Raw genomic sequence first — 10615 nt, 5'->3', positions numbered from 1 at the left:
TTATAGCAACCACTGCCGCATCCATTGATGGCTTCAAACTATGGCTACTTCAGAAGCAAAAACTATACACATGCATACTAAAAAACGCATCGAAACTATACAAATTGACTCAAATCTGAAAGGATCATCATAGTCGTTGAACCCGCTCAGTGGCGCTATGGTTGCAACGCTAAAACAATGAAAGACAATTTGCCTTCTACAATGATTTACTTTATTCTCCTCTAAACATACTCTTTTCCTGTAAACATACATGAATTGATATAATAATAATTGTACGACATCGAAAAGTAAACTTTCAATATGAACACATTTGGTTTGCTTAGACGTGTGTTCGAAGGCTCAGATATACTACCTCATTGTGGCTGCAAATCATCAGATTGCCACGCTAAAACAATGAAGATAGAGAATTTTCTTATATCATCACGACCCATTTAATTTTCTCTGGGTTAAAATTTGCACCAAAAAAGTCGATAACCACAGACGCTAACTAAAACATGTAAAATTCTTTATTTCAAAACCTTAAAGGAAAAGAATAAACACATAATAATCGTTAAATCACTAACCCATAAGCAACCAAGGCTTTCACTCTGCGAAAATCTTTGAAACAAACCACGACGACGCAAGGCCGACCTGCAATAGCACATCCCACGATGATCAAATTCTGATAACCAGGACACGCAAACTGTGGTGACCACACCTTCGTGAATAAGCTGGAGATCCAACAAAAGCCACCAACTATAACCGAACTGAATAGGCAGAGATATTGGGCATGATTAAGCACTAATCGGAACACAAAAAAGAAGATTTTCTGATACTAATGGTTATGTATCTGATACTGATGATGATCCATATGCAAAAAAGAGAAGATTTTGTGATACTAAGACCCCCCGTAACGGGGCGTTTTTTTTAAAAAAAATTGCCAAAAAACGCTGCATAACGCCGGAACCCCCATTACATGGGGCGTTTCCGGGCGTTTTTTTTGAAAAAAAATGGCTCCGGCGTGATTTTAAAAACGCTGTGAATTCGAAAGATGCCAAAAATTCGACCGTTTGGCAACGGTCAAAAACTTATTTTTTTTTTTTTAATTCTAAATTTTACCCACTATATATATATCATTCCATTTTCTCCAATTTTTTATAAAATTTCTACTACTTTCTCACCCACTCTCTTCTATTACTTTATAAAAAAACCTCCACTTTCTCCTATTTTTTTACAAACATGCATCCATACCGACCCCCGTTTGGTGGCCCCGCAAGACCCACGAACCCGAACACAACCCAACCGCAAACCCCGTACAACCTACAAGACATGGACCCGAGCTTTTTAAGTTACGCGGCTTACTTGAGTGGCGCCCCTCCTTTTGTTTCTCCCACCTACGGCTTTGGTCAAGCCGGCGGGTCGCAACCGTCACAACCCGAACCCGAATCCGAACCCGATGTCGAGGTCGTGCCGGAGTCGCAACCCGAACCGGTGCAAGACAAATCGAAACGCGGCAGAAGGTCGCATAAAAAGAAGGAAAAGGATGAGCCTCGACGTGCAAAAACAACCATTAAATGGACGAAGGACGAGGAATACACGTTGACTCGGGCGTGGCTCGATATTTCGGAGGACGAAGATACCGGTAAGTTATTTTTTTTTTATTTTTTTTTTCTGTTTTTTTATATTCTGTTTTTTTTCTGTTTTTTTTTTCTATTTCATATATTCTGTTTTTTTTTTCTGTTTTTTATATTTTAAATTTCAACTTATATTTTTATTTTTTGTTTTTAAATTTGTAGCAAACTTTCAAACGGGCCCCGTTTTTTGGGATAGGGTGCGTGCACTCTTTTATAGCTCGTGGGGTCAAGGCGAACATCGGGACAAGGATTCAATTTCTAGCAAATGGACCGACATCAACAACAAATGTCACGCGTTTCAAGAAGTTTACCAACGAAACTACGATAATCGCCCGAGCGGTGAAAGTGACGTCGGGGTTTTAACAAAGACTTTGGAGGAGTTCGATAGGACGAAAAGCCCTTTCACGTACTATAAGTGTTGGGAGCTACTACGAAAAAGTCCAAAGTGGGCGCTTGTTAATCCAATGACGACAAGTAGTAGACGCCGGGCTAAAAGGTCAAAAACATCATCCTCCGCCGACCCGTCAACTCCGACATCCGATGCCCGTAATGTTGATTTAAATGAAACGTTGGACGTTGACGAGCAATTTCAAGACGAGTTGGCCCGACCCACCGGTAGAAGAAAGGGAACCGGGAAAAAAACGGTCGAGTCGTCTTCCGATCTCGGCCTAAAGGATGATTTCGAGGAGATGAACCGTCGTCTCCAAGATATTCACGACCTCGGCCACAAACGTTGGGAGATTATGAAAGACCGAGTAGTTGAAACCAAAAAGTTCAACGAGTTGCAAGAGGCGCGACAAATGGAAAAGGACATTGAGTTTTTGTCCAAACCGATCGACCACCTCCAAGGCGACGCGTTGATCTTGGCTCAAATGCGTCGCCAAAAAATACGTGAAAAATATGGACTTTAGATCATCTAGTTTTTTTTTTTTCTGTTTTTTTTTTCGGTTTTTTTAATTTTCTGTTTTTTTTTTGTATTTTTTTTCAAGTATTGTAATTTATATTTTAAATTAATGAAGACTTTATCTTTTATATTTAAAAAAAAAATAATTGTCAAATGATTGAGTGGGCATTATTGGGATAATGCCCCACTACACCTTTTTTTCTATAATGCCCAAAGTATGACTAGGCGACACGTGGCGCATAATGCCCCATGTTGGGGGCATTATTCTTGTTTACCATTACGCATGGTCTAATAATAATAATAATAAAGGCGACCCGCATTTAATGCAGCAGGCAATTGAAAGACCCCTGTCGGCAAATCATTGCACAATATCGATGCACATAATTATTAATCTCGATGCAATATAATTATTATTATTATATATAATAATATATCAATGCATGTATGTTTAGAGGAGAATAGAGGAGAAGCACTATAGAAGGTAGCAAAGCAACAAAATTGATAGAAACAAACAAACCCAAATCAAACTATTAAAAAGAAGCAGCGGAAGTAACAACATCAATAGTAAAATTCCAATATGAACACATTTGATTTGGTTAGATGTGTTTCGTAGGCTCAAATACAGTACCTCATTGGGCTGCAAATCATCAAATTGCCAAGCCAAAACAACAAATATAGTCGAATTTTTTTTTACATCATCACAGCTTATTTAATTTTCTTTCTCTGGTACAATGTTCATGTTTCTGATGCTCAAAGTACAAAAAGCAACAAAAAACCCAAATAATACAAAACCATACATGCAATCCCGCTACAATATAAGCAACTGAAAGACCACTGCCGGCAATTATGCTCAGTTTCTTCAAACTAAAACACATCATCATAGCCCAGAAGTAGATACAATACTTATATCACATGCCAACTGCCCAAAAAGGGTTATCGAGATGTGAATGTGTTTGTGCATTGAAACCTTGAGAGCTTAGATATGTAATCGAGGAATGAACACATATAAAAACAGGTTACACCATGGCTGCAAACACACAGTTGCAAAGTGAGCAGTATGGTGTTACGTGCCACTTTCTTGTTTCCACATGATTTCCTTTTTTATCTCCATAGTTAGTTATTAGTTGAGTTAGTGGGGTAGTGGGTTAGATGGTTAACATTGTGATTTCTATTTAAACAGTCTATGTATGTCCATTTCTTATTATGAATGAAAATTATAGAGAATTATCTCAAGTCTTGCATCTTGCTAATTTCTTTTGAGCTTGATCCACTCAACGGATTATCTATCAACCGATTGGTACATATCATATGGATCTGGATGTTTCCTTGCCAACATGCTACCCGGATGCTCAATGTACGCTAAAAGTACGACCATCACAACTCTAAAAAAATCATGAAGTTTAAAATTGTTGGTTAAAAAGAAGCAACTGTAAAAACCCAAACCCGTGGTTAAGTAAAAAGGGTGCAGGAAAACGTATGTTCTGCCTCACACGCCCAAGATCTGGAACACCGGAAACAGAAAATGTTACATATCTGTGGAAGCAGAAGAGCATGAAGATGGGGAGGTTATGGTGAAGTTACTTATTGCAACCGCACCAAAAGGTATGGCAGACTTGAGATGCTGCATCGGAGCATCTTGATACTGAGGATTGCCATGAATGCGCCAAATTGCCAGGGCATCTTGATAATGTTTCCACATTTTTCGTGACCCTCCAGTAAAGGAGGATGGCAAAATGATGTGCTTTCCTATATCATGACCTGTTGTATCGCCGCGTACTATAGCATCATGCACACCTTGCAAGTATTCGCTGCATAAACACGTTTGGTTCTTTAAAACGTAATCTAGTGCGCCCTGTTCAGTACAGATATATGCATCAACCAAGGACTGTTGGAACAAACAATCACCTCTTAGCAACAGCGTATACATGTTATCATGCTTATGAATACGATAGTTGTAATACATGTTCATTGTTAGGTTACGTTGACGTGAACCGTTGTAAGGCAAGCGAAGCTGAGGGCTCCATCCTTGTTTACCGTACACAAAAAGCAAAGGATATTGCAACACCATATATTAATGGGGTAATTTACTAACAAGTTTACGAGTATTATCCTTGTTACGAATAATTATGTCAAACTCAACATGCGTTGATTGCTGCTCAAACACAATAGCTCCAATAGTTGTAGTAGTAGGTATATATGATAACGAACTTCTCTACTATCACTATATAAGCTGATACAAAAGTCTGGAATATCTTGAGACAGGAAAATGTCTCTGGCAGTTCAAAAAAGCTTGACTAACTCGTTAGTCTCGTCCAATGTACGTGACAACAGCCTAACAATGTCAACATCCAAAGATGATGCACCATGTTCGTCGAACAAACGAAGTCTGTTCGAAACTTCGTTCTCGATGTCGTATATATACATCTGCAAAACCTTGGTGGCTCATCTGGATCAGGGACCAACGAACCTAGCCAGTGACAAACCTGACCACTAACCTTAAAGACGTACGGACCAGGTGTAATGTTTATGGACCCTTCTACATCACCACCAAAAGAGGTCATAGAAAACATCAAATTATAAGCATGGATGTTACTTAGAAAGTCAGGTATTTCAAATAGACGTTTTATAGAACTGGGAGGATCTCAAAGGTGACTTAATTTAACCTGACCACCTTTACAACATTAATTATACCTTGGTCTACCACCTGAGGAAAATGGTTTCACATGTGCTGCGAACCAGAAGCGAGCCTTGCAATGCTCACAAACGTGAGCGCAGTCACCAATATCCATGTACAAAGACATGGCACAGGACATTGGGGAAGATGTGGGCGACAAAGAAGCCCGCATGTTAGTATCTGTGGAACGCAATACGCCGCTAGCATTGCGATACATTTTTTGGACAAAGGTTGGGACTGTGTCACCGCCGAAGACGAAGAACCCGCTGACTGATCCCATACATCATACACGAATTCTGCGGAAAGTCGCCTACGACGGCGAGTGTCGTGACTATTATCCGAGCGCTGAGAAGCTATGCTCATAACTTTAGTATCTACCATATAACACACACATAGCCAGCTAGGGACTAAATAAGCCAAAAAACTTCTTACACCATCCTACACATGTACTTTTTTGCCATGCTAAACAATGACATCAAAGAAAATCCAGAGGAACATGCAAGAACAAAACTCTCAACAAAACATCAAAAGAAAACAATAAGCACAGAACAATCGTATGAAAAAAAGAAGATTTTCTGATACTAATAATATAGGTGAAGCACATTTAATGCAGCTGACTTTCCATACGCAAAATTTTAAGCAGTGCGTACAACCACTAATGCAGCCCAATATTGCTAATTGATAATGTTAAAATACATACCTAAAACACAACCCTTTGTTTATCAAAACAACCTTAAAGAGTTAGATATGTAATTGAGGGATGAACACATATAACACCCTGGTAACAACATGGCTGCAAAGACACAGTTGCACAGTGAAAACTATGCCATCTGCATCTTGCCCCGCCAAGACGCTACCTGGATCTTTGATTTACCCTCAAAATACAACGATTATCGCAACTTTAAAGCAAAATTCGGTACAAATCACATTTTCATATGGATCAAGCACTTCCTATCCCAGGCTCAGAGCTCTAGAGCCAAATAGAAGTCCATGGCTGGAAGGGGGTTGCAAGCGAAACATACCATCCACCATCCTTGCCACGCCAAGGCTACATGCTCATCAACTTTTAGTAAAATCCTTGAACTCATCATAGCCAAGACAACAAACCTAACCAATGAAAGCATAGGAACAAATAGCAGACAAAAGACGGTGCCAAAGCAAAACCCTAAGAAACCAATCGCCGTCTTAGTGGCATCGTTTATCATTTTCCAATGACCGAAGCCGGAAGACACGCATCTCAAGGGAAGATGACCGCCCAAATAGGTCAATCCGAACAAACCATGAAGATAAACGGTGTTCATTTCCCGACCGCTGAGAGAAAGAAAACAGAGGCCAGATGGTGACCGTGGTGGTGGCGTGATAGTGGTGACCTTCCAGTCACAACACCCAGCGTTTGTATGGAGGTCAAGACCCCCAACAAAACAGACACCAGATGGTAACAATGGTGGTGGTGTGACAGTGGTGACCCTCCAGTCACCGCCCCTCCGTCTTCTCCTTCCCTCTTTCCTGTATCTCAATTATGTGCATTGATATCGCATAAAGATTTGCCGGCAAGGGTCTTTCAATTGCCTGCTGCATTAAATGTGGCTTACCTTTATACAAATCTATTATCTATTATATATAATAAATGAAAGTTATTTGGGCCACGTGTCACTTAACTAGGGCATCCTCAGTTCTCTTTTCCCGCCCAACAGTACCACTGCCCTTTTCCTTATATAATCTCTCTTCTCACTTCTCCACTTTCTTTACAAATGCCCAGGGTTCCTTCTCTCTCTATACTCCGGCGATTCAAATTCAAATTTCACAAACCCTGCAAACCTTAATCTTCTTGCAGACGCCACCATAAAATCTTCTTTTGTTCATCGATTACTTCATCAAAAGGTTTGTTCTTCTTTTTTTAGTTGAAATACTTTCATCATTTCCTCTTATTTACAATAATCCTAATTTCTACTCGTAATCTAATCATATGGTTCCAGGGTTGTTGTCATCGATTGTCATCAAAGTTGAAATCAGCTTAGCTGCGGATAGATTTCTGCCATAAGCTGGTATGTTTGAATATGTTCAGAAATAAGCGCTTTTTTTCTTAATGTTGATGATATGAGTATAACATCTGTTGATTATTGATGTTTGAGTATGTTCAGCGATTATTTTTTCTGAAATTAGGGTTTCATTTCCAGTTCTCGAGGTATTATCTGTTTGTAACAGCAGTGGTTCAGCATTTACAATGGATTCAACATCAGGTGTTTGCTATTATTGTTTGATGTTGTTTGCCATTATTGTTTGATGTTATTTGCTATTATTGTTTGATGTTGTTTGCCATTGTTGTCAAGTAAGGTAAAAATGGCCATTCTAATTACCTGAATATTGCGTATGATATCCTTTTAATTTCAATCGCGCAATAAGTTTTTTTTGGTTTGTTTCTTTCGTATTTCCTTATGATTTGTATGCTATTACGGTTTGATTTTATATTGTTCATCACATTATTGGTGAGTACTCGGGAATATTGGATGGTTTTATTAGTTTTATTTTTGGTATTTTTTGATGCAGTTGAAGGGATCATTTGAGTGAAATCAATGTTGATTTATCAGAAGATGCAGTTGAAGATATCTTAATTAAGGTAATAATTGTATTACATCCTGTTGAAAAATAGAATTGATAAATTTAGGGAAAGTGAGGTTGAGAGATGATAACCCAACAGTGGAGCATTTCATTCTATAGGTTCGATAAATTAAGGGTATTCTCATATAATTCTTCCTCGATTGATCCAATGAAGTGGCACTTTGGACATCTGTTGTCTTCAAACTTCAAACTTCTTAGATAACAGATGTTTGAAGAGCAACATATTTCCAAAGTGCGGATTCTTTGGAAGCAGCCATGAACCATTATATGAGAATACCTTTAATTTATCAAACCTGTAGAATGAGATGCTCCACCGTTGGGTTATCATCTTTCAACCTCACTTTCCCTAAATTTATCAATTCTATTTTTCAACAGGATGTAATACAATTATAAAGACTGATGGTTATAACAGCTGATCATGCTAAGGACTGTTATAATTAACCACTGCTCCTTATAAAGACTGATGGACTTAAATACTGATGAGGCCTATCCACTGATGTAGACAAATCTCTGTTAACGTTCCATTTGCTAAGGACTGTTATAACTAACCACTGCTCCTTATATAATCATCGTTCCAGTATCATTGTTCCAACATCGTTGTTTCAATGAAGCTTCCCATCACACATCAATCTTTCAATATCGATGTTGTAATATAATTGTTGCAACATCGTTAAAGGTTGTATGTGCTACCTTCTTTGATGGGAGAGTTGTGGTTTCCCTTGATAATGGTATGTGTTTTTGTTTTTGATTTTTACTGAAGTTTTGTTATATGAGTTGTGACTAAATTATGATTGTGAATGATCTGCTGCAGATGATGATGATAACGATGATGATGATGATTGTTCTACTGTTGTGAATGAAGTGGCACTTTGGACATCTGTTGTCTTCAAACTTCAAACTTCTTAGATAATAGATGTTTGAAGAACAACAGAAGTCCAAAGTGCGGATTCTTTGGAAGCAGCCATGAACCATTATATGAGAATACCTTTAATTTATCGAACCTGTAGAATGAGATGCTCCACCGTTGGGTTATCATCTTTCAACCTCACTTTCCCTAAATTTATCAATTCTATTTTTCAACATGATGTAATACAATTATAAAGACTGATGGTTATAACAGCTGATCATGCTAATGACTGTTATAATTAACCACTGCTCCTTATAAAGACTGATGGACTTAAATACTGATGAGGCCTATCCACTGATGTAGACAAATCTCTGTTAAAGTTCCATGTGCTAAGGACTGTTATAACTAACCACTGCTCCTTATATAATCTTCGTTCCAGTATCATTGTTCCAACATCGTTGCTTCAATGAAGCTTCCCATCACACATCAATCTTTCAATACCGATGTTGCAATATAATTGTGTGCAACATCGTTAAAGGTTGCATGTGCTACCTTCTTTGATGGTAGAGTTGTGGTTTCCCTTGATAATGGTATGTGTTTTTTGTTTTTGATTTTTACTGAAGTTTTGTTATATGAGTTGTGACTAAATGATGATTGTGAATGATCTGCTGCAGATGATGATGATGATGATGATGTAGAAGCTGAAGTACTTCCTGCTAAAGTATTTGGTCTTTCCTGCCTTCTTTGTATTTAAAGAAGCATAAAGTTTGTTTTATCGCAGCTTTTTATGAACAAAGTTAAGTATCAAGTATATGAGGACAGGGCTACTCTTCCATAGCTGAAGAAGTGTTTACGTATACTGCATGTTGGTTTGTTCACGAGAGATCAGGTTTCTATAAATCCTGCTGGAAATGCATTGAGTACTTCCACGGAGTTCATGGCGATTGTCGAAGATATACTTTGATGGAGTTTAAAGCTAAAAACACTAAATTTTAAGCTAAAAGCATTAAATTTTTGCTGTTAGGTTCCTAAATTTATTGGTGTTGTTCTTATATTTTAAATTGTATGTAATTTTGTAAGGTACAATAACAAACAATGGTTTAACATCTGTTTGCATTTTGGTCAATAGATAATGGAAACCCATGTTAGGTTGAACACTGTTTTTAAGTTAAACATCTGTTAAGTGTTAAACAGATGTTTAGCCTTTAACATCTGTTTTGGGCAAACATCTGTTTATGGCCAAACTTCTGTTTATGGGCAATCATCTGTTTATGCTCAGACCTTTGTTTACGTTAACAGTGTTTATATGTAACAGTGTTTTTCACATTAGAGTTTTATAGTCTGTTTGGTTGATAAATGTTATCACCTCAGTGTTTTATATGTAACAATTTAGTCACAACAATGTTTATATGTAACAGTGTATATCCCAACAGTGTTTATATGTAACAATATTTATCAAATCCCTACATTGATTTGATCTGTAATATAAACTGAACAGTTGTTTTATTTTTATACTAATAAATAAAATTAAAGTATACTTGGATGATTATTAAGCTCCTGATTTTGATTGTTTGGGTATAGTATTCCTGAATTTGGACTTTTTTTGCAAACCGATGTTTATGTGCAAACATTTGTTTATGCTCGAAGATTTGTTTAAGGCCAAAAATCTGTTTATGGTTAAATTTCTGTTTATTGGCAATCATCTATTTAAGTTCAAACTTTTGTTTAAGTCCATACAACTGATATATAAGGTGAAACATTTGTTTTAGCCCCAACATGTGTTTAAAAGCCTGTTACAACCGCTGTGTTGGTTGAAACAGTTGATTGTTAATTCTTATCCACTGCTGAAATACAACCTCTGTTTCTTTAATCTTCGTTTGACCACTGACATACCAAATATCAGACGTTTAAAAAACTGTTCGGTATCTACTGATAGGAAAAAATAGCCAATGGTCACT

At 37.5% G+C, this 10615-nt stretch overlaps 1 protein-coding gene and 1 long non-coding RNA gene across 3 annotated transcripts; both read left to right on the top strand.

Annotated features, from left to right (window-relative positions):
* Positions 1-883: 883 nt before the first annotated feature.
* LOC110936190 (glutathione S-transferase T3-like) lies at positions 884-2540 on the top strand. 2 transcript variants are annotated; one of them, XM_022178531.2, is made up of 3 exons: positions 884-1454; positions 1500-1621; positions 1776-2540. In XM_022178531.2, the coding sequence occupies exons 1-3, from the start codon at positions 1219-1221 to the stop codon at positions 2522-2524; spliced, it is 1107 nt and encodes a 368-aa protein (XP_022034223.1). In that variant the 5' UTR covers positions 884-1218; the 3' UTR covers positions 2525-2540. The 2 variants fall into 2 exon arrangements, with proteins under 2 accessions (XP_022034223.1, XP_022034222.1); XM_022178530.2 differs by having other exon boundaries at positions 884-1621.
* A 4430-nt stretch (positions 2541-6970) lies between these two features.
* On the top strand, positions 6971-8298 carry LOC110934560. Its single transcript, XR_002588438.2, has 4 exons — positions 6971-7072; positions 7168-7236; positions 7739-7808; positions 8186-8298. It is a non-coding gene; the product is annotated as an uncharacterized LOC110934560 (long non-coding RNA).
* The last annotated feature ends 2317 nt before the right edge of the window (positions 8299-10615 follow it).

This window comes from Helianthus annuus, chromosome 4 (assembly GCF_002127325.2).
Source record: "Helianthus annuus cultivar XRQ/B chromosome 4, HanXRQr2.0-SUNRISE, whole genome shotgun sequence".
Taxonomy (NCBI): domain Eukaryota; kingdom Viridiplantae; phylum Streptophyta; class Magnoliopsida; order Asterales; family Asteraceae; genus Helianthus; species Helianthus annuus.
This window is presented reverse-complemented; position numbering and strand designations above follow the sequence as displayed.

Bases quoted from the DNA above. Each gene is read 5' to 3' on its own strand.
- LOC110936190 (XM_022178530.2), top strand. From the start codon at position 1,219: ATGCATCCATACCGACCCCCGTTTGGTGGCCCCGCAAGACCCACGAAC. The intron at 1,622-1,775 runs GTAAGTTATTTT...TTAAATTTGTAG, and splicing joins TTCGGAGGACGAAGATACCG to CAAACTTTCAAACGGGCCCC.